Source organism: Mercenaria mercenaria, chromosome 9 (assembly GCF_021730395.1).
Source record: "Mercenaria mercenaria strain notata chromosome 9, MADL_Memer_1, whole genome shotgun sequence".
NCBI lineage: Eukaryota > Metazoa > Mollusca > Bivalvia > Venerida > Veneridae > Mercenaria > Mercenaria mercenaria.
Window position 1 is genome coordinate 11,751,137 of NC_069369.1, and position 25,668 is coordinate 11,776,804.

The 25,668-nt window shown below is 35.3% G+C and overlaps 1 protein-coding gene across 1 annotated transcript; it reads right to left on the minus strand.

Annotated features, from left to right (window-relative positions):
* Positions 1–1,027: 1,027 nt before the first annotated feature.
* LOC123546464 (uncharacterized) lies at positions 1,028–25,668 on the minus strand. The gene is made up of 10 exons (XM_045332737.2): positions 25,438–25,668; positions 25,016–25,144; positions 22,032–22,166; positions 19,132–19,263; positions 16,225–16,310; positions 15,823–16,049; positions 6,722–6,891; positions 5,915–6,065; positions 5,498–5,712; positions 1,028–4,774 (listed from the first exon to the last, which is right to left on the minus strand). The coding sequence occupies exons 1-10, from the start codon at positions 25,453–25,455 to the stop codon at positions 4,583–4,585; spliced, it is 1,455 nt and encodes a 484-aa protein (XP_045188672.2). The 5' UTR covers positions 25,456–25,668; the 3' UTR covers positions 1,028–4,582.

Below are 25,668 nucleotides of genomic sequence, written 5' to 3' on the forward strand. Positions count from 1 at the left end.
CTTTAAAGTTCAAGGTTTCATCAAGAAATGCACCAATATATCTAATTGTGCTTTCACGTTTGATGTCATCACCAGCAATGTTTCGTATTTGTAAAACATTTGTTCAATTGAGGTCTGCTACCAAACATAATAAATTCAGATTTTAAAGTTTTCATTTTCAGTTTAATTTATTCATCCAGTCATTGATTGTAACTGCGTACCATTCGAGGTCTCCGACCGCTTGTGGTTCTACGGAAGCAGATGTGGGACGAAAGCTCTTATTTCCTATATGTTCATCAGCAAAACCGTAGACTGGTATGGATTTGGGAATGACATCATAAAGAGTTCCAGCATAGGTAAAATACAGCTACGAACCAAAGCAACTGCCGTGGGGCACACTGTATTCAAATTGGCGGTCTGAGGAATATGCATTGTTGATATTAACCTAACAAATACGAGGCCTTAAGTGGGAGTCTACCAACTGAAGAGCTGTTTCACAGACACCATACTGTGCTTTTAGGACATTTAGCAGAATGTCGCGGTCGAAAGTGTCAAATGCTGCAATAAGGCCGTGACTTCCTGTTTCTCCATATCATTTAGACGATCATTAACCAACTTCGCAGAAGTGATATTTCCAATAAGTTTTGATTTACATGTTTGTAAAAAAACAGCTTTCTCAATAAGTTTTGGCAGAATGATAAGTTAATCACAGGACGATAGTTAGAAAGCTCTAGTTTCAAAACCTGCTTTTAGCAAATGTCTAACAACAGCTTGTTTGTATTTCACAGGAAAAACACCTTATTGCAATGAGAAATTCACCAATTTAATGATACTAGGGAGAAGTTCGTCTATATGTGATTTCAGAATACGTGTTGGCAAATATCCAGCACTGAAGACGTAGTATTCAATTCACTGATGAGTTTTTTCACTTCATCTTGAGCCAGTTCAGTAAATTTATCTACATTTTTACCTTACTGGAGGTTCAAAGTTTTGGTATTGACTTAGGGATTGACGTATTTTTGAGATTTTTGTCATGAAAAAGTCAGCAAATATTTCGACTAATGATTTATTAGACTCTCCTCGAAGCAGTGGGTTTTCAGATTTGGTACCAGTAAGTTTAGATACTAATCCACACAGAGTTTTGGAATCACCTTTAGCATTCTCTATCTTTTCATTGAGTGTTGTTCTGTTCGACGTTTGATTTCAAAATCGTTTTCGTTTCTTACTGCTTTATACGACTCAACTGATCTGTTTTACCGTATCGCCTCCAATGTATGCTCAGACTCTCTAACTTGTTGTTTTAAATGTTGCAAATTTTAATTGCACCATGATTGAGGTGTTTTCTGAATTATAGTTTTCTCTTTTACAGTAACGAGCGTATTCAAGACATCCTCTTTTTTCCGATTCAAACCCATTCACAAACTTGTTGATATTCTGTGAATCAGCATTTATTGCACTTAAGTCACTGGCAAATTTTGATTCGTTCAAATTTTTAAAGTTTCTAAATGATACGCTCCTACTAGTAAAAGTCTCTTTTTTAACATCACAGTGATAAAATACAAATGGTCTAGGCTCACATTTCTTTACATAAACACAATTAAGTGACTCAGTTATAGCTAGATCCAAGCTATGTCCTCCTGTATGAGTACTGAAATCAACATGTTGTTCCAGCTCCATTGCTACTACGGAGTCCTTAAAGTTAGTAATCGCACTGTTGTCACTGTTAATATGCAAACTGAAATCACCTATTATAAGTAAATTTTCATAATGTGGTAAGATTTTTCGGTGAAGTCAAAGAATTCAACAACGAACTGGTTACCGTGCAGTCGATAGAACCGGGGGTCTATACAAACCCAATACGTGTATGATCAAATTTTTGCAAACGATTGTCCAAATACCATATTCAAAGCTTCGAACACTACCGTCAGTTGCCTTTCGCGATCTTTTGTGATCGCAACACCACCATTGTTGTTTTTTTTTAATTTGTTCTATCAGTAACACTTAATTCATATCCATTCTGGTTCAAGTCGGAAGTTTAAAACTGATGTTATTTCTCGTCCGGCTACCAAGCTTCAGTCAAAAGAGCGAAATCTATTTTCCCATCCCTGAGGTATTGCCTACAACTCTTGACTTTATAAAAGTTTTCAGGAACATTCAAAATGATTGTGAACAATTCATGTTTTCAGAGGTTGCTTATAGGTACAATTGCAAGATACAAAGATACATATTAATATAATCAGGAAATACTGCATTTATAGAGAAAGAAGAAACCAATGTACGCCCTGGACACGAAACTGGAGAGAACTACTGCTTCGTGCAAGATGCTGCATGGATTAAGGAAAACGGTCAGAGACACTCTAGTGATAAGGCTGCAGAAGAGAAACTTTTAACTGAACATATATGAGAGTAGGTCAAAGAGCAAAGAAATTGAAGAAGGTTATTTCCATCCTCGTGTCATACTACTGCGAAGAAAGCAAAGAGAAGGTCATTGCTCATTTGGATTCCTTTGATATCATAAAGGCGGACAGTAACAGGTTGTTCAAAGGGATTCAGAATGTTTTCAGCAGGCATAAACTTCTTTGGTCTAAATCATGCTTCGATGTTAATGGACTCAATTTCAACAATGCGAGGACATAAGTTTGGCTTAGAGACAAAAGTACGGGCAGTCAAAACACCACACCTGTTGGACATAAATGAGGATTCAGTTCATCATGTACACAATGCTGCAAAGCCCTTTGATGGATTACTGGAAATGTTTAAACATTTGCAAACAAACATTCACTGGTACACTGATCTGAGAGATCAGCTGAGTGAGATTTGTTTATTTTCTTTTTTGTTTATACTCAACATTAAGTTCACAATGCTCAATATATTTTTTTTCACACAGATTTCTGTCTGCTTACAGTCTTGCTCTTGACACAAAGCGTTTGTTTGATGCATACTTGGTTTTCTGTTCATCATTCCAGCAGAAGGAAGACAAGGACCGCTATATGTATGTAACTCACGAAATTATCCGTAAGAAAGGCCTTTCCAGTGAAAGTCAGAAGGTGTTGTATGCAATCACAACTGTTTTGTCAAAAAAAGTCATGACTGTTGATGGTAGGGAAAGAAAAAGAATGATAGTAGAACAATTATTTCGAGCAAAGCTAAGAACACGTCTTTTGTTAGTGGTTTATGTTGGTGTTTTGCGGCAGTTGAAAGAACACGTAATGCTGTATTAGACAAAGAAACCGATGCAGCATACATTAAACGTCAACCAGATTACACTACTGAGGAATATTTTCGGACTGTTCGTGAAGCCAGTTTGCATTCCCCAAAACTGGTAAATAACTCCAGATAATTGCTTTAGGTAAATCACATTTTCACCTTCCTTGCAAGTCCATGTTTATGGGAGACACAGTTCACGCTTTGAAGTCTCACAAGAGTGATGTTAAGATTGTTCTGAATCAGCTGGAAGCAGGATATGTGGCTTGTGGACAAGTACTACAAACGAAAATGCCCATCAGCAACCCACTTCTCAATGCAGCAAGTGCTGTGGATCCAGGGGCAAGAGAACACAGTTTTGCTCTAGCCCGACTGAAACAATAGCCTCGTCTTGTAATTAAAGTGCACGGTAAAACTCAAGACCGGTTTGAGAGTGAAGTACACAGAAATGTTGTTGACCCAGTATTGACGAGTTACATCCCAGATAAAAGAGTAGATATATTATGGAGGAAAGTATCTGAAGATTAACCACATCTTGGGAAATTTGTCCTTGCTTTGCCGACATGTTTTCATACACCAGTAATGGAGGGGGTGTTTAATTCAATGGCAGATGTATTGGATGTTAGATCTTTATCCATCAAGACACTTTCAGCAATCCAAACAGTAAAATATACATTGAAACCAGTAACTACTGTGAAATTCTTTTCAATACCAAATACATTGTACTCACCAGTTCAAGCCGACCTTGTTCAAAACGTGAAATCTGCATCCAGTATAAGGAAGCAGGAAAAGGCCAGGAAATGAGAAGAAAAAAAAAGAAAAAAGTTTATTCAGTTGAAAATTAGAAAAACAAAGGCTTTTTCAAAAAGAAGTGCAACTGAGCAATTGTCAAACTGTGCTAGCCCACGAAACATGTTCAAGAGAAACTGTTTTATCCAGGAATACACTAGCACCCAAGAAATACTAAGGTCTTTGAAATAAGTGATGAGACATAGCAGTTTATCACGACAACATATCTTATTTTTATGTGTACTGCTGACACAAACTTTGACAGGGACCATAGCAAACTTTGTTGTGTGTGCAGTTTGTAGATAAGTTGCTTTTAATGTCCAACCTAATACTATTTAGCTGGTATCATTCCATATTTAGGAGCGTAAGGTCATTGCTTACTGACATTGAACTGAAAAATATATTCATAAATGTGCAGTGATATACATATATTATTAGCATGCAAACGTCAATGCGTGTCAGAGATGTACGGTGTCATATAAAATCACACCAATCATTGGCATATTGGTACATCTTTAATATTTATCAACTAATATGATGGTTAAAAAGAGAACGGACGAACAAAGGAATGATCTAATCGATACATGAAAAACTAAGAATAATGCAAATACTAATAGTCATCATCTACAAATTCTCCGTTTATCTCGGCTTCTATTTCATGGAATAATTTTTGTTGTCTTTGTTTTTTTTCATTTGCTGCTAATGTGTCTACTGGTGCCGTCAGAAACTTGTATAGGTTCTTTATTTCTGTATCTGTCTGTATTGTGTAATCTTTACAGATTCGTCCAAAAAACTTCCAGTGCTAAAGAAAATAAAAAGGGGAGAAAGAATTATATGACTATTCTAACATTGATATTTTTTATTAAATAACCTCACTTACTATCTGAAATGGGCTTACTAATCGACGTCTTGCTACCGACAGTGCATGTACGGGAGTGAATAACTTTATCGTCTATATCCGCTCGTAATCTGATAAAACGGTATTATTCATCTCATAACGGCAATAACGTTTCATTATTATTTTTGAACGTAATTTGTACTAGAATTTAGTTTTTAATTATTTCTATGTATGGAACAAGAATTTACGTCAAAACTTAAATATTATATACGAACTTATTAGATAAGATTATTTAAAGAAAAAGACGAATAGAAACAAACGATACTAATAAAATGAATGATTTGAGAATTACATGTCACATAATAATTTTGCATAGAGTCACTTTGGATACATGGTTTTTAATTTATGTATCCAAAAAGTTTCTTTACATATACGACCAAACTCGTCATTAACAATGTCAAATGGTACAAACGAAAATCATCAATTGAATGTGATGGGTCATTAAAATGCGCTGCAATGTAAGAAGAGTAACTTGGACCTGAGAAGTTTCTAATATCAAAGAGATGGCTATTCCTACGTTTCGATACATTTTGATTTGTTTGACCAACATATTGTTTCTGACACTTTTGCATGTAATAAGATAAACAATACGATTGTTTAGATTAGAAAGTACAGGAAATAACTTACATTTTCTTCTTTTTCTAGCTGCTTCTTTAGTCTGGCAGCGTACGCAGGATTCTCCATCTTTTTAAGATAGACGTCTCCGACATTTGACTCTTCTCTTATCACTTTAATAACGTTTGCCATGTGTCCCCAGTACCGAATTATCTCGTTAAACAGCCCATCTACTCGGCCCAGATAGATACTTGCCTCCCTCAAACTTTCAGCATCACCTAGTCCAACTGTAAATATTCAGTATTATTTTATCAATTAATTTTCCACTGGTTTTAAGCGTTGTACGCTGTTTTCTTGAATTGGTGTAGTGTAGAACATTCCAAAGAAGAGATTTAAAGGTCCGAATTAAATTTTGGTTATCATAAGTCAGTCAATTTAATTGAAAATGTGTTAATTTGACAAATTATTTTACTAGTAGAGAGAAATTACCTTCCTCTTGGATTATTTGTTTAATTTTTGAAAGTCTTCGCAAGGCCTCCATATGCTTTTGCGTTCTTTTTTCGTGTATTTCTGATCGTTTACCAATTTTGAGGTCTAAGTTTTCTTGACTTTCTTTATAAGCATCCATAAAATGTTCGTACTGAAAAGATGAAACAAATATCGCTTGCAAATTATTGCTGTCAAGATCCGATATAGGATTAAATTATTTATTCTGTTTTCCTTACATATGTAAACCCTGGCCTATTTTGTACACATTCCTGAAAAAACATCTATTCTTATAATTCTATACAAATATGTCATCACACAGATTTCTGAAATAAATTTGTTGTCGGAACTTAGAATTAAAAACCGTTATAATGAGAAAGTAAATGACCTATCTAAGAAAAATATGTTGACATTGACATTTAAAATTTACTTTCAGAAATTAAGACAATTTTCGCTGTTTCTTTTTTTTTCTAATTGAACTTCTGTAGAATTCAGTCATGACATATGGCTTCAATACCCGAATGAGCACAATGTAAATTAATGTTAATAAGGATTGTCAAAGAATGATATCGTCTAAACCAATCATATTCCTCAAATTAATATTTTTTGGACTTAAAGAGTTACACCTCTGAGATGAGTTGAAACTTATTAAGATTATTAAATATATGTACTCGCTACAATTAACGCAAATAATTTGGAAAACGTCTGTAGATTATCGTTATCATTTTCTAAGACTAATAAATTCACAAACAATAGGACAACAGAGAAATCGTAAGCGAAAGACAAACATAATCTGGTCGATGTTGCTACCTTCGTTTCCTGCTTGTATGATCTGTAGAATTTTTTAAAAATGCTACCGCCAGCTTGTAGAATCCCAAATGCAATCCCAGGCCAACCTCCGGATGTAAATGCTTTTGCAGCCCCGAAAGGAATGTCAAACATTGTGAAGTCGTCTTCATCTGTACTGCGCCCAGCATGTGCTGTAAGTTGCGAAGTGAAGGCTTGAGTTATCACTGAGAGTAATATGTTTATGTCAACGGGTTTTGTTATATAACAAGACTATCAGACAGTTGTCTTGTGTTTCATCAATCTAACATTCTAAAATACGAACAAAAATGCTGATATTTTAGGGGTTTTAATGTTGCTGTGGCCATCAAAATAAGTCAACGTTGTGAGGTACATTTGTTTTTTGAATATGTTGTATTGATAGTACTTTAAGCTTCAAACATTAGAGTTAGGATGGATTTACACTTTGCGCGATTCTTAGAAACGGAAGGCAAATTTCTCGCACGCGCACTCTAAGTAAGGCAGAAAGACATGATCGCACAATATAAACTACATTAAAGTTATATCACATTTCAAGCTATTCGACAAAAATTTTCCATCAATTAAAAATGCTTATGTTTCTATGGACATTTCTTAACATGAACTGACAGAGCTAACGACCTCTCACAATTAATTAACATGACAATATCGTTAAGAATCGAACTTGAAAATTAAGTTTAACTATTGGTAGTTAAAGTATGGATAAACTCAACGTTTTGGCGGGATTTTTCCCCATCACCTACACACGCACATCTATAAAGTCCCAACAGTCCCCCATACTAAATTTAACAAAGACAGACACAGTTCCTCCTTTGACTTTGTGTCAAATTATGCCTAAATGGGGATCAATTCATTCGCATCAAATAGATAATTATGATCTTAAAATTGTTAATATTGATTCTTTAAATCTTATAGTTTTTATTTAACAATATCAAAGTGGTGGGAGTGGTGACCGCAGCGGTCAAATTTAAATAACGGATCGCATTCTTTATCTGTTGTTAGACCATGATCTATTTTTTTTCCGGAAGTAAAATCTATAATAATCATTCTATTAATTGAAGGTTAATGATTTCTGCGTACGGTACATTTTCGATAAAAATACCAAGAATATAACACATTAGAGATATATTAGATATTTTCCTTCCGTAAATAAATTCCAGTTGTAATTTACGTCCTTGATTTGATCCAAACCTTACAATTCAATTCAATTTAAAATCTTATTTCCGCCCTAGTAGGTGCGATATACTGAAACGCAGTACAAAATAAAAATATGCATTAAAACTTAGTTACAAAATACAAAAGGAAACTTCTTTACTTTACAAGAAATATACGTATCACGTTTGCTTTTAAAATAATGGTTTAAATTTTGATATACGTATGTATGCTTATACATTGAGCGTTTTATAGTCTCAATTTTACATACAGAAGTGCACATTTAGATGTGATAATGATACCAGCCTGGACGTTCACATAGCGGGAAGGGCAAATCAAGAGACTCATAATCATATCCTACCGTAACGAAAAATAGAACTGTGAAAGGGTCATGCAGCACGATCTAAATGACGTCGCTACATACATGGACAGATCGGAGATCAGAGCTGCGCATTTGCCAATACCCTGTCGTAAAGCGACATACAGCTTTTAACAAAAGGGTATGCGTAGGATAGAAATAACAGATACATTTCTTCTGTAATGGCGGGATAATTAGGCCTCAAGAATAGTTCTAACAAACATTCCATTAGAACCGGTGAGGCGACATTGAAGATTATTATCCACTTCAGTGAAAATAAAGTCAACAAATGTGTCTTTCAGTAGAATTGTAAAGAGACATTCAGTAAGAACGTGTCGAGTTTTATCATGGTTCACCTGTTCGCAAAGAGAGCATACGAAGACTTCTCTGTTTGGAGGACTGACTAGTAAGTCGGCTATGAAATGTGATAATTCTAAATCCCAATTATTCAAGGGCCCCGTCCATATTATCGAAGGAGATATATCAACGTGTATCTAGTTTTTTCAACCTTTCTTTCCCATTTATATTTAGATGGTGGTGACTGATATCTTAAGTAGCTCTGTAGAATATCAGTAATGCGATATTTTGTAACAATACGACATATATCTGGAATGAAGCCCTTTTTTTAACCGTGTTACTAGTGGAATAGAATTTAACGTACCGACGAAAAAAAATATACATTTACTTAACCGGAAAAAGCCTAACATAGACTCACAGATATCTGACCGAGTTAAATATTGGAAAACCTTGAACACATTTTACAATGTAATGTTGTGTTAGATTAATGAAGTCAATATTTTTCATAGTGAGGTCATTCCAAAGTTTTGGGCCGTAAAGTAATGTTGGAAAGGACTATTTTTCTATATAAACTGACAGACGTCACAGGGTATAGTCCATCTGGGTTTCCATAGCATGGAAAGAGTTAGTTACCTTTCTGACAACGCTCTTAAACAGAAAACTCTGATTTAATATTAGAGTTGAGAATGATCCGGAATTGAGCTGCTTCAGGTACTTGGGTTAGGATAGCGTGACCGTATCGGGCTTGAACGGATGGTGTTTTCCTTCTATTTGAGAAGGCCATTGTGCACGACTTTTCTAGATTTAATTCAAATTTAAACCTGCAGGCATAATCGTGAACAACATTAAGCGTCATTTGTAAATTATTTGGTGACGTTTCAACAAATGTGATATCATCGGCTAGTGTGAGATTGCTGCATGATATATTACTCACATCTGCACCTTAACCAGAGGATGAAAGCTTGTTCAGGAGGTCGTTTATGAAGACCAAGTAGGGGAAACTAGAAATGACCCCTCCCTGGCGTACACCCCTTTTTACAGGAACGGTTCCTGAAGTATAACCATTCATTTTAATAATGGTTTTAATGTGGCGGTAAGATTCCTTAAAAATTCGCCATACTTTACCATTTATGCCCAAGAAAGCAAGTTTTACGAACAAGGCATCAAGCCAAACTCTGTCTTTATACGTTTAACCATAAATTTATCAAAAATATTTGATAAACATGGAACCAGAGACACAGGCATATAGCTACTTGGGTCTGTTTTGGGTTTACCCTGTCCTTTATATGTAGTTACAAGTATACTTGTGTTCCAGCTTCCTGGTACAAATTCTTTAGAAAGGATGCCGTTAAAAAGAGTTACCTTGATTAGAGCTGTTCCACCATTGATAATGTGCTCATTTTGAATGTTATCATGAGAGAGAGCTTTTCTCCGTTCAAGAGTTTTGATAACAACCTCGACCTCCTCAATTAGAATGTCATTGTCAAGTTTAGAACAACTGTTTTGCTGTTCCAGTATGTGCAAGAGTGACCGTTTCAACTGAATGTCATTTTGAGATAGATTACCATCACGTGATCAATCATTATTTTTGTCGGTATAAAACTGTAACGCTGTTTCATGGCCGTTTCAGAGGTGTTACCAGCAACAAGGTCTAAGATAGACTTAAATCTTTGAACTTAGGTTGTTATTTCTACATGAACATCGTTTTAAAAGGAAATGTCCATCTAAGTTTCAAGGATATTCTTATAGATTTAATTTAATATTTTAGATATCGAGTGACATGTTTATTTTTGATTTACAAAACGGCTCCGCCACATGATATATTGATCCCAGTGCGTACTAATTATGGCATTGATGACCGAAGGGCATTAAATTAAGTCACACCAAAGACATCTAATATGCGTCAGTAACTTTTATGATTCGGTCTAATTAGTAGCCATCCTCGAAATTACTAACACGTCCAATATTATGGTTTTGATCACTACGGTGACTTATGTTTTATCATGTCAGTTGCAAAATAGCTACGTAGTAATTTCCCGTATATTACTTAAAACAGCAACTTCAGTGACAAAGAGTTGCGTCCCTTTAGCTTTTATTATAGATGCCATTGAAGTCGCAGAAATATGTATACAACAGTTATTTGAAGGAAAACTCCTCTGACAGGTACGATGAAAGAAAATATGAAATTTTCAAATGTAGTTTTATATTCAGTTGTGAGTGGATCTGGACCTGCGGATGCTTGTTCTTTTCTGACAAAAATAAGAATAAAGCCGGTGTAACATTAAATTTTGACCCCGTTGGAAATTGACCCCATGGGTCATTTTTTAACGGATTAATGATTAATTTTCAACATTGAAAATTGACCCTTCCCGTTTTTAATGACCCAACCACGCGTAAAAATGTGACCCTCACTGATCAACTATAGACAGATCATATTTCAACGTTGAATCCCAATAATCTTCGCAATATACCTATTAACATACAGATGAAAGATGAATTGTACCCCCCGACAACAAAATTGTAAGCGGGGTATACTGGTTTCAGGTTGTCTGTCTGTCTGTCTGTCCGTCTGTCCGTAGACGCAATCTTGTGTGCACCATCTCTCCTCATCCCCTTGACACAATTTAATGAAACTTCACACAAGTGATCAGTACCAACAGTAGTTGTGCATGGGGCATGTTAGGTTCTTTTAGAAAAAAAATTTGCAGAGTTATGGGACTTTGTTTTTTTGTTACTATACTATATACATAGACACAATCTTGTGCGCACCATCTCTCCTCATCCCCTTGACACAATTTAATGAAACTTCACACAAGTGATCAGTAACAACAGTAGTTGTGCATGGGGCATTTTAGGTTCTTTCAGAAAAAAAAATTTGCAGAGTTATGGGACTTTGTTTTTTTGTTTTTTTTTTGTTACTATACTATATACATAGACATAATCTTGTGCGCACCATCTCTCCTCATCATTTGACACAATTTAATGAAACTTCACACAAGTGATCAGTAACAACAGTAGTTGTGCATGGGGCATGTAAGGTTCTTTCAGCGACAAAAATTGCAAAGTTATGGGACTTTGTTTCTTGTTAACATACTATGTACATACAGTCTGCATATGCAATCTTGTGCGTGCCTAATCTACCAAACCTTTGCACACAATTTAATGAAACTTCACACAAGTGATCAGTACCAACCCTAGTTGTGCACGGTGCATGTTACATTCTTTTAGATAAATATTCTGCATAGTTATGGGACTTTGTTTTTTGTTACTATACTGTATACATACAGTCTATATACATACAGTCCACATAATTATGCAATCTTGTGTGCGTCAAATTGCAATGCACTGTGTCAATGCATGCGGGGGGTACATTCATCACCTTTAGTGATAGCTCTAGTTTTTCTGTATTTTTTCAAAACTTAAAGACATAAACGTCTACTTATACATTCGAGAGCGCCACGAGCTAATAATACATAATTCATCGGCAATAAGTCTGATTCTGCCAATACTGGTCAGAATAGAAAATAAAACATCTTATGATGATTATTAAGAAACTGATCAACTATAGAAAATAAAACATCTTATGATGATTATTAAGAAACTGATCAACTACAGTCGGTTCTATTTAAATTCAAAAGCTCTCATCGATTTGGGGCCGTTGGTTCGAGTGCCAGTACCGACCTGGTTGTTTCTTACACATAATTGTATCATTTGTGCATCAGACATAAAGAAAGTATTTGTTTTCGTATTTAACAAGAAAAATTGCCTAGTGTAAGATAAGACAATATATCAGTTTTTGGTGAGCAATTTGGCAAAATATTTGGAAAACATTTCTCCAGTTAGGGCAAACGAACATAAAAAGCCTTCTCAGAATTTTTCAGATTTTGAAGAAATTATCCGATCGGGCACCTTAATTTATTTTCATGCTTTCAGCGGAAAGTAGGATACTTTATTATGATGGCTGATTTCTGCCAGTGTCGTTCTGTTGTTCTGGCGCCCCCCCGCCATAACGAAAGAACACGTTTTCCTCTTTTGGCGTTGTCTCGTTCCCTCGTACTGGCGCCCCCACCAAAACGATACAACGAAGAAATCCAACGCGACTTATAACTGGCGCGTTTCGGTAGATCATTCGCAGTGTTGTCATGTTTTAGCAGAGTAACTCGGAGATACTCCCCGTTAATGGAGACCGCCATTTGGTTTGTTCCTAATCCCCATACCGTACCCGTACCGTACATTCATATTCGGTAACTTTCGCTTTACACGGAGTGTGTCTGATTGCCTAATATCGATATCATGCACACAAGCTCACACGAAAACCAATTTGAGCTCCCGTTTTTCATATCTATTACATTCTAAAGTCAATTGAAACTTTGTTACTATATTCAGCAACACATGCATAAAAAATATTTTCAACCACGTTACGTCCATGACAAGCTCAATCGAACCGAGGCGTCAAAATTTTCGTTAATGTCGTGTTTAGCGACCTATGTTTTTAGCTATCCTGAATGCTCAGATGAGTTTTTGTGATCGCTCAATGTCCGGCGTCTGTCGTCTGTCTGTCTGTCAACATTTAGCTTGTGTATGCGATAGAGGCTGTATTTTTCAACTGATCTTCATGAATTTTTGTCAGAATGATAACCTCGATGAAATCTAGGCAAAGTTCGAAAATGGGTCATCTTGTATCAAAAAACTAGGTCACTAGGTCTAATCTAAGAAAAGCCTTGTGTATGCAATAGAGTCTGTATTTTTCAGCTGATCTTCATGAGACTTTGGGAGAATAATGACCTTGATAAAATCTCGGTAAAATTTGACCATGGGTCATCTGGAGTCAAAAACTAGGTCACTAGATAAAATCAAGGAAAGACCTTGTTTATGTAATAGGGGCCGAATTTTATAATGGATTTTCTTATAATTTAGTCAGAATGGTTGCCTTTTTAAAATCTTGGTTAATTTCGAATATGGGCAATTTGGGGGCCAAAACAAGGTCACTAGGTCAAATCAAAGAAAAACATTGTGTATGCAATAGAGGCTGTATTTTTCAACTGATCTTCATGAGATTTTGTCAGAATGATGACCTTGATAAAATCTACGTCAAGTTTGAAAATGGGTCATCTGGGGTAAAATCTAGGACACTAGGTCAAATCAAAGAAAAACATTGTGTATGCAATAGAGGCTGTATTTTTCAATTGATCTTCATGAATATTGGTCAGAATTATCAACTGGTTGTAATTTAGGCCAAGTTCGAAAATGGGTCATCTAGGGTCAAAAACTAGGTCACTAGGTTCAATCAATGAAAAACTTTGTGTATGCATACAGGCTGCATTTTTCAACTGATCTTTGTGAATTTTTGTCAGAATGATTACCGTGATGAAATCTAGGCCGAGATTGAAAATGGGTCATCTTTGGTCTTAAACTAGGTCAAATGAAAGAAAACCTCGTGTATGCAATAGAGGCTGTATTTTTCTGTTAATCTTCTTGAATATTGGTCAGAATTAATACCTTGATGAAATCTAGGCAAAGTTTTAAAATGGGTCATCTGGGGTCAAAATCTAGGTCACTAGGTCAAATCAAAGAAAAACACCTTGTGTATGCGATAAAGGAAGCATTTTTCAATTGATCTTCATGAAATGTTGTCCAAGTTCGAAAATGGATTATCTTGAGTTAAAAACTAGGTCACTAGGTCGAATCAAGGAAATACCTTGTTTATGTAATAGGGGACGAATTTTACACTGGATTTTCTTATAATTTAGTCAGAATGGTTGCTTTGATGAAATCTTGGTTAATTTCGAATATGGATATTTTGGGGTCCAAAACAAGGTCACTAGGTCAAATCAAAGAAAAACATTGTGTATGCAACAGAGGCTGTGTTTTTCAATTGATCTTCATGACTTTTTTTCAGAATGATAGCCTTGATGAAATCTAGACCAAGATTAAATATGGTTCCTTTTGGGTCAAAAACTAAATCACTAGGTCATATCAAAGAAAATACTTGTTTGCTCTTAAAATTTTTGCTGTTATGGTGTGTTTCTCAGGTGAGCGACCTAGGGCGATCTTGGCCTTCTTGTTCCAATATTATTCTGCCAAGAAATGCATCACACAATATCTTTAACCTTAGTGTTATTGAATTTCTTGTGAATTTAAGCCCGCGTCATGACATCATACATGCATGTACTTTTTTAAACTCAAGATGCTCTTGGCTAGAAATGATACTTTACAATTGTATTATGTTGAAACAGTGATATATGCATTATCTACGATCGACATGTGTTCTGAATTTATCGTATAACAAGAGCTAGTTTATATGTATTTTGGCGGGAGAGTTGCACGTGCTTTCCATGATGTGCCTTCGGTAGACTAGACTGAGTATACATACATTATGTTAAATTTAGTTTAAATAGAAATTTTGAATATGATTAGAAACCAACACATAATTTAAGCACACAACTAATTTTTCATTGACCTACAAGAGTAACTTTGATATTTATATTGTGATTTGTTATTGGTTACAACATTAAAAAAATATATCTCTAGGTTTACAGAGATATCACTATAATGCACAGACATATCTCCTTTAAATATCTTGTTCTCTGATCGCAAAAGGTGCTCCCTGTGTGGAAGTTTTGGTTTGCCCACACCCACTCAACTGTCGAAAATCGAAAATCATTGTGTTTAACTTTCGTTAATAGTTCACTGTCCAACATTAGATGATCTCGCTTACGTCGGCAAAGTTGTCAGCCTGAGCCCGAGCTCTGTCTTGTGAAACTGTTTTAAAGAAGCTATCCAGCAAGCCTGCGGTAGTTTTTGGTTCTTTCCAGTGTGTTTCTCTACCACAAACAGACGATCTCTGACGTTTAACCAAAATTTAACTAACCGTTAAAAAATGACCCCATTACTGATCAAAACTTAACGACTGATCAGGTCTAAACGACTTTTTGATCAAAAGTTAATGTTGAGATGTTGGCAGGGTCAATTCTCAACGTTGAAAAATGACCCATGGGATCAATTTTCAACGGGGTCAAAATTTAATGTTACACCGGCTTATGATTAATAACATATCTATCTTTAATCAATGTATTTTATACAATAAATTTTTGATCAAAATCTTCTTTATTCTCAAAACAATTCGTAATATAATGATGATTTTATTTGGGTTTACTTATTGTTATTGAAACGATTTTTCACGCAGGGTACTTTTGCTTTCTTTCAGCTTTTATGGTTTCCAATTTCTAACTGAAAGGTGATATTTGAACTAAAAGAATGACATTAATATTGTAAATACCTGCTTCTTCACGCCACATATTTCTGTTTTCTCTAAGATCTTTTATTTCCTCATCCATCTGTTCTTGCAATTTAACAAGTTCTTTTTCTTCGTGTTTTGCAGCTTGTGCCTCTTGTTCTTCCCTTTCCTTTTCTAACTGCAATTCTTCCCCTCTTTCAACAACATGCCTGTTTCTTTTATTAATAGATGCTAAATTCTCTTGCACTTTCAAATGAATGTCTCTGTATCTGAAAAATACACAGACGCTTACGTATCGCATATTAGCGCTTTTGCATCTGGGAAATACACTTCACGAGTTCAGAAACAGATGCATCAGTGTTTTGAGAATTTTACATGTCTTTCGTCTTGCAATAAACAATGAGTAAACATATAACCAACAATAAACTGGAATGAAATGTTTACCTAGCTTTGGTTTCTTCCGCTTCAGTTTTCATATTGTCTGCGATGATGATTATCTTGTCAAACAAATCTTTGACAATATCTGGGTCCTTTTAAAACAAAATGTATTTTTTTCAAAACATTATACATGTATTTACATTCACTACATGTTTAGTTTAGAAAAAAAACGTTTATTTTCTAATAAACAATATTAAAGTAATACAATAAAAGACGATGGTCCTTTCTCCCCTTTCCCCAATTGTTTTCACGCGAGCTGATGTATTTCGCTGAACATGAACAAAATGGCCTCGTTCCAAAACAAATCCTTCAAAATTGGCAACCAAACTTACAAAAAGATCATTAAATTACAAAAAAAAAAACAATCTGACATTAATAAAAACTTAATCAACGATATGTTTAATTGTAATGAGAATATTATATATTAAAATCAGGAACTGAACTGTAATTTCATCGGAAACCTAATTACAATTTGATGCGGGTGTGTTCTTTTCGCTGTTTTATACAGATCGATAAACTGAGATTTATTTGTTCTCGTACTATGTACCTAAAGAAACAAGAACAATTTATTGGTAAGCAACTGTATATTTCGATGATCTGTTAAATGCTCAAGACAAACAAGTGAATGAAGTATTGCCAACCAATACAAAGTCCCCTACTGGAAGGCACCTAATTTTCTCCACTGCAGTATAACATAATGAGCTGATATCTGTTAATGATGTATAAACAATATTGTACTATATATACAATATAATATAACAAAGCACTTGGATTAAAAATTGCATATATAAAAACGTCATTGTTTTCATTTGGAATTTGTGTTGGCCGATTATACAAAAAGTTATCATAAAAGTTATTTATAGTAACAACAAAGAGAAATTAATCCTAAAAAAATCTATATAATTTAAGTCCACAAGAAACTCTTTACCAGGTAGAGATAGATCAAAATACACCTAAAAATGAATGTAACATGCATGCTGTACCACAGAAACGTGGTCTCGATTTTTCCCTACGGCCAGTAATAAAAAAGTTACAATATAATCTATTTATAGTAACAACAAAGGGACGTAATTCTAAAAAAGTGTGCCTCAGGGTGGTGTACATTTGTGCGAAGTTACATCAAAATCCCACCAAGCATGAAGAAAAAATGCTACGGACAGTCATTCTTGAATTTCACATTTGACCTCTAAGTATGATCTTGACCTTAGACCTTGGGACCTGGTTCTGGCGCACGACAATTTGACTCATGGTGGTGAACATTTGTGCCAAGTTACATTAAAATCCCTCCATGCATAAAGAAGAAATGCTCCAGACAAAGTTATTCTTGAATATGACCTTTGACCTCTAAGTATGACCTTGACCTTAGACATAGGGCCCGACTTTGTGCACAGGGGAATGTTTGTGCTAACTGATATTTAAATCCTGTTTTGCATGACAATAGAGCGGACAGGAAAAATATCCTATTGACCTTTGATCTCAGTGTGACCTTGACCTTTATGCTAGGGTTCTGGGTGTTGTGCATGACACGTGGTCTTATCATGGGGAACATTTATGCAAAGTAATATTGTAATCCCTTGATGGATGACAGAGTTCTGGACCGGACAGGAAAATAACCCTATTGCCCTTTGGCCTCCAATTGTGACCTTGACCTTTGAGCAAGGGGTCTGGATTTTGCACAAGACATGTTGTCTCATCATGGGGAATATTTGTGCCAAGTAATATCAAAATCCCTTCATGGATGGCATAGTTATGGACCGGACAGGAAGGAAGCCCTATTGACCTTTGACCCCCACTTGTAATCTTGACCTTTAAGCTAGGGGTGCGGGTTTTGCGCATGACATGTCGTCATATCATGGAGAACATCTGTGCCAAGTAATATTGAAATCCCTTAATGAATGACAGAGTTATGGACCGGATACGAAACAGACCCTGTTCATACCATGTTAACATTTGACTGCTAAGTGTGACCTTGACCTTTGAGCTAGGGGTCTGAAAGTTGTGCACGACACATCGTCTTATTATGAGGTACAGTTGTGCCAATTGATATTAAAATCCCTTCATGGACCGGAGAGTTACGGACCGGACAGGAAAAAAGCCCTGTTGACCTTTGGTCTCCAACTGTGACACGTTGTCTTACCATGGGGAACATTTGTGCCAAGTAATATTAAAATCACTTTATGGATAAAAGAGTTATGGACCGGACACGAAATTGCGGACGGACGGAATGACAGAATGACGGAAAAGCGCATTCCTATAGTCCCCGAAACTGGTTTTCAACCAGTAGGGGACTAATTACCTGCCGCCTGGAGGCCGCAGTTATATTGTAATGCAACAAATAGTGTTGCACATGGGGACTGGGTGATTTCACGTGACTTTTTACCGATATGCGATTGGCTTATCGCATATACAATATATCTGGCATTCTATATGATATATAGAGAAATATTTGTGACCTGAATTCCTCATTCATTATTTTGTATAATTTATTCAAACTTTCAGCAATGATCAACAATGATACCTAGTTATGCATAAGGGATTTCTTTTGAATTGCTCTTAAATTTCCTGGATAATGGGCCAGGTAAAGGCATGAATCACATTTGTGAAAGCTCAAAAGTCAAGGAATGTGACTAGTTGAGCTAAAAGTAATGCTATACATGAAAGAGAAATATACCAGTAGTTATTTTTGCTCACAACAATAACTAACATAATTAAGAAATACTTATTTCAAAGATCTACTTGTATATCATGTAGAATGGAGTAATATTTCCTACATCAAAGTATAATGGTATAAAAAATCAAGCACGTTATTTATAGGTAATGAAACGTTGTGCATCACTCAGTTCCCTTTGTAAAGTGTTTAAGCCATTAACATACAGAAATAAAACACCAACTTTTCAAATCAACGATTGGTACCTTGAGTTCTATTGCATCGAAAAACATTGGAATGATGGTGTTTACGATATGTGCCGCCGTCACCATAAATGTCTTCATTAAACCTGATGTCATCATGTGTTGTGTTCTTGCCGCGTGCGCAGTCATTCTTACCTAAAATGGAAAAAAATCACAGCGATAAAAGGATGTCATTTCTTACTATCAAAAAATAAAGAATGAATTCAATTAATATGTTTGCTATCTATGTCTAATATATTGAGAAACAAAACATATGTTATGTACCATACACGACTGCCTGATATAATTTAGGTCAAACTTGCGCTTTGTCACAAAATATCATTGTGTTGAGTAGACAGTAAGTTTGGGAAGAATACCGGCGTCATAGTTACTTCACTTAAAAACACATTATATGAATATAGTAAAATTTCACACCACAAGTGGCCTCCATATTAACTGGAATCTATTAATTATCAGCATGAACAAGAGCATAATATGACAAAATCACAGTACACTAAGTTTGAAACATTTAACCTTTTTCATTGGACATTTAAGCAATCATTTTATTCAAGTAGATCCATGGTCAGCTTTTAACGAGAATTTGCAAGAATTCTCTCCCTTACTTGTTGACTGTGTGAAAGCAATTCTCTTCAAACTGGATTGCCTCCCTTACATTAACTGAAGTCGTGTCATTCATGACCTAAGTCAATAATTCTTTGTTATGGATTTTGCATTGATCTAATATTTTGCTTTAGGTAACCGTAATACACGGAAATTAAGGTCGCATGTTACTCCATAGAAAGCAACAAAACATGTAGCCAGTTTTTGATATAGATCATGTTGTTTTATAGATTCATATAGAAGTATTATACATGTAAAGATATGAAACGTTTCTATAAAAAAACATCATTATGTTAGCTTCTGATATTGCGAAATTCGTGTTGTCATGTAAAAGCAAATGAAAACATGTAAATAATTTTCTTTTCTTTTGAAATTTTGAATCCCGCCAAACATTGAAATCTAAAAATTATTTCATAAACGAGCTTTCCCACAAACACATGTATACATAATAGTTTTCCTCGAGAAAAACGAAACTTTTGTGATGATACATGTATTCCCATTTTGACTGATTTTTCTTGTCCATATAACGGTACTTTTGTTTAACATGACTAGAAGTTTACTCTTTAAAACATGATAACATAAAGTAATAAACTAAGCAATACTGTATTTGACAGGCAATGGCAAAGAAAAACCCGAGCAATTTGACAAACTTAAAAAACATACACGTTACTGAAACACGCAAACACATGTTTTATTAACTGGTCTTGATCCAAGGGTTTCCATAGAAATCAAAGACAGAAAGAATGTATTGTATTATGAATCAAGTTTCTGATTTTTTCGGATCAGCATTGGTGTATGTATTTTATAGAGATCCTAACTCATTTTGTTAAACAGTTAGCTCTGATTCATCCTGTCTATATACTTTGTACATACATACTATACAATTTATCATGAAATTAAATTTATCGTGTAAACTAAAGTCTTTAGCTGTAAAGGTGGCTGTTTTTCATGCTTTCCACGAACAAAACCGTGACAAAAAAATGTAGGTCGTACTAAAGAGATAATCCCGCCGTGCGTGCAAACTCATGGAAAGCATGTCAATTTTTTTTTCAAGCTTGGATTTCATTTCTAAAATAGACATGATATTGCGCGTCTGTTAATTTCACCCTTTCTTTGCACATCGTGGAAACTATGCTGCGTCTGTCTTTTGTTTATATAAATGTACACATCCTCCCCCTCCCCCTCTTACCAGCTTTCAGTTAGCGCCTAACTTGCAAATTACACTATTTCATTTTTTGTTGGATTTAACGTCGCACCGACACATGATAGGTCATATGGCGACTTTCCAGCTTTAATGGTGGAGGAAGACCCCAGGTGCCCCTTCGTGCATTATTTCATCACGAGCGGGCACCTGGGTAGAACCACCGGCCTTCCGGAAGCCAGCTGGATGGAGAATTCAACGCCCCGAGTGAGGCTCGAACCCACATCGATGAGGGGCAAGTGATTAGAAGTCAGCGACCTTAACCGCTCGGCTACGGAGGCCACCACTATTTCATTAGAAAATTATTCTTTGAAGTAGTTTTTGTCCTGTCGTCGAATGTTTCAATATTTCAATATTTGAAAGGTATTTAGCTTTTAGTCGGAACTTATGTAATTTATATTGATTCGTATTGTTCTCGTAAACAGTTTTGTGAAAAATCAAAGCTCTGTTCTATTCTGTTCTTTTTTTTTTTCGACTAATTAGACAATTATGAACGTTATTATTTCAAAAGACTATATTGAATCGTACGTCACTTGTTGGTATATGCAGTTCCGTAAATTAACACGGTTTAAGTTACATCAGAACTTTAAGAAATCCATATACTTTGAAGTGAAATGGAAGCAAGAAGCCTTTACCCTATTACACTTAAAGTTATATTATTGTATTGTTTATAAAGTCAAGAATACCTACATATGTGATAATAAATTGTCATGCTTTGGAAAATATGATTAATTTGCCTCTAAGGTAAGAGAAATTGAAAAGTTTACTGTTTTTCACTGTATGTTCAATATAAGCGACGGTGATACTTTTTAAACAAAGTTGGAAGCAAGAAGATGTTTACTTAGAATAAATATTTTCACATCAAATTAAAGAGAAGAAATTGAAGTTTACTGTCATATCTGATAAAATATTCACAAGCCAAGAGACATATTTGAAATTAATCATTAAAAATAAATTTCCTATTTAATCTATTGCTCAAAGTAATATCAATAGGGAAACCAATATTGATTCTCGGATAATTTTCAAGGGGGACAACCTACTATGATAAGCCAGTCAAATATAATAAAAGCTGGGGATGTATGTAAATTAAGATTTGATTCACCTCCGTTGCCTGATCTGGATGGTCACTAAGAGTGATGTAAGCCAATTCCAAATAGTTTGCCACCTCTTTCTGTGCTTTATAAAGCTGCACTGCCGCCACAGCATCCATTATTGCTTTAGTGTCCTCTGGAATTTCCTTGAATAATAGATCATATGGCAACCTTAACATAAGGAAATATCTGAACTACTTTCTTGCTAAAACAAAACTGACTCATGTCTGATTGTTAGCTCACCAGAGCCAAAGGCTCAGGGTGAGCTATTCTGATCAGTCACCGTCCGGCGTCCCGCGTCCGTAAACTTTTACTTTAAATGACATCTCCTCATAAACCGCTAGGCCAATTTCATCCAAACTTCACAGGAATGTTCTTTGGGTGAAGCTCTACAAAAGTGTTCAAAGAATTGAATTCCATGCAGAACTCTGGTTGCCATGGCAACAGAAAGGAAAAATTTTAAAAATCTTCTTCTCAAAAACCAGAAGGCCTAGAGCTTAGATATTTGGTGTGAAGCATTGCCAAGTAGACCTCTACCAAGTTTGTTCAAATCTTAACCCCGGAGTCACGTGATTTTACATAGGAAAATCTTAAAAAATCTTCTTCTCAAAAACCAGAAGCCCTAGAGCTTAGATATTTGACATGTAGCATTGCTTAATAGACCTCTACTAAAGTTGTTCAAATCTTGCACCCCGGGTCAAAATTGACCCCACCCCAGGGGTCACTTGATTTTACATAGGAAAATCTTCAAAAAAATTCTAAAAATAAATCCGAAGGCCTAGAGCTTAGATATTTGACATGTAGCATTGCCTAGTGGACCTCTACAAAATTTGTTCAAATCATGACCCCCGGGTCAAAACTGACCCCGCCCCAGGGGTCACTTGATGTTACATAGGAAAATCTTCAAAAATTTTCTAAAAAAAAACAGAAGGCCTAGATCTTAGATATTTGACATGTAGCATTGCCGAGTAGACTTTTACAAAATTTGTTCAAATCATGACCCCGGGGTCAAACTGACCCCGCCCCATGGGGTTACTTGATTGTACATAGAAAAATCTTCAAAATTTTCTAAAAATAAACCAGAAGGCCTAGATCTTAGATATTCGACATGTAGCATTTCCTAGTGGACCTCTACAAAATTTGTCCAAATTATGACCCACGGGGTCAAAATTGACCCCGCCCCAGGGGTCACTTGATTTTAAATAGGAAAATCTTCAAAAATTTTCTAAAAATAAATCAGAAGGCCTAGAGCTTAGATATTTGTCACGTGGCATTGCCTAGTGGACTTCTACAAAATTTGATCAAATCATGACTCCCGGGGTCAAAATTGACCCCGCCCAAGGGGTCACTTGATTTTACATAGGAAAATCTTCAAAAAATTTCTAAAAACAAACCAGAAGGCCTAGATCTTAGATATTTAACATGTAGCATTGACTAGTAGACTCCTACAAAATTTGTTCAAATCATGACCCCCGAGGTCAAATTGACCCCGCCCCATGGGGTTACTTGATTGTACATGGAAACATCTTCAAAATTTTCTAAAAATAAACCAAAAAGGACTAGATCTTAGATATTCGACCTGTAGCATTGCCTAGTAGACTTCTACAAAATTTATTCAAATCATGACCCCCGGGGTCAAATTGACCCCGCCCCATGGGGTTACTTGATTGTACATAGAAAAATCTTCAAAATTTGCTAAAAATAAACCAGAAGGCCTAGATCTTAGATATTTGACGTGTAGCATTGCCTAGTGGACCTCTACATAATTTGTTCAAATCTTGACCCCCCCCCCCCCCCCCAGGGTCAAATTGACCCCGCCCCAGGGGGTACTTGATTGTACATAGGGAAATCTTCATAAATTTGCTAAAAATAAACCAGAAGGCCTAGATCTTAGATATTTGATATGTAACATTTCCTAGTAGACTTCTACAAACTTTGTTCAAATCATGACCCCCGGTGTAAAATTAGCCCCGCCCCAGGGATTACTTGATTGTACATAGGAAAATCTTCAAAAAAAATTCTAAAAATCATCAGTTTGACATTTGAAGCATGTAGCTCATATTACTCAGGTGAGCGATCTAGGGTCATCATGACTCTCTTGTTTTCTTTTCTGATCTTAAAAGAGTTCCTTAGATCAAACTTTGTCTAATATATAGACTAGCCTCTAGACTGAAAATAAAGAATTTGTCACTAAATTTGAGCTTCTGTCTTTTATTCTGTGTAATAGTGACAAATGCCAGTCTATTTTAGAGATTTTCTAAGGGAGCTGATTGTAATGTTATCACCATATTGGACACAGGATACAGACTGGCTACATTTACAATTTCAAAATCATTTTAAAAATATATCATAGTCTAGGAGATAGTCTATCTGATACAGTATTTATTTAACAATTAAAATTACAAATATGGATGAATTATTACAAGCCAACATAATTTATCAGGAAACAGTGGTGTACACATTGACTTTATAAAGTAAAAAAAAAAAATAGACCGATTTGAGAACGTCGTCCCTCTTTATGCGTTTAGTGACATTTCCGCGTACCTAACAAGCTCTACGTGTAGAATTTTAATAATGAATCTTTTCATAGGTGTAGAATTTACCTACTTGAGAAAATGAATAGGCTCATGTATTTAATTTTTCACGATTCGCCAAATATCAGTCTGTGTCGGTTGACAAAATCAATACTAAGCAAGATTGTAGCGCTGGTCGTTTAAAACTTAATACATAGAATATTCGTTAAACGGCTTGCTGACATTATTCTAGCCCAGAAAGCACTCACTTCCTTAATCAAACATGCAAAACTACCTCAAAGCAGAACAGCAGCGTTGTTTTGTTTATATTTAAATATTTCCTGATAATCTATAAATCTACATTTATGTATATTTTGAAACTTTCAGAAAATTTATTTTACAATTTATTTTTTATTTCACTGTGACAGATACTTTTACAAATGGTAAATATAAAATGTTGTGTTTGAGAAAATACAGTTTACCTGTTTTGTCTGTCTGACATATGTATCTTTACATTTTTCATTGTCTGGTGAACAAAACTCGCTGTCATAAACATCATCAGAGCTTACAGAGCACAAGAGCAGGCTCACTGTTACCGTGGAGATCTGAAACTGTTTCAGTATAAGTTAAATTCATTGCAGTGATAAATATTTTGTTTCACACATGATAGGTGAGTTGAGGGATGTAATTTATTGTGGATGTCAAACCTCCCCTCCCTCCCCCCCCCCCCCCCCCCCCCCCGCCCCACCGTGATTCCGATATATACAAATAAAAATGTATGCCTATCAACTGTTATACTGTTTATCATCAACGTTAGGTATGATAAATATTTTGGTAAACATTTCACAATTACAATACATAACAATTAAATAAACAATAAAAGATTAACATATACTAGACTTACCTGCTTACCGTGTGCCATTTTTAAGACTAACAATAAAAGCGAAAGTAGAACGTTATTGTGTTCAATTCAATACAAGGTAAGATAAACTTTATTTAACGTCTGCAAGACTACTAACTTTATAACAAAAGCTCGATGAACTTTTAAACATGATACTTTACAAACGTGTATCTACTTTTCAATGACTCAAATCGAAAGTAGCATACTTTCAAACCGAAAGTAGACCCTGTGAAA

What these genes read in the sequence shown, in the direction of transcription:
- LOC123546464 (XM_045332737.2), bottom strand. An exon ending in TCGATGCAATAGAACTCAAG is followed by an intron (nt 16,311 to 19,131) that starts GTACCAATCGTT and finishes TTGTTTTAAAAG; the next exon opens with GACCCAGATATTGTCAAAGA. An exon ending in ACAAATAATCCAAGAGGAAG is followed by an intron (nt 5,713 to 5,914) that starts GTAATTTCTCTC and finishes GAATATTTACAG; the next exon opens with TTGGACTAGGTGATGCTGAA.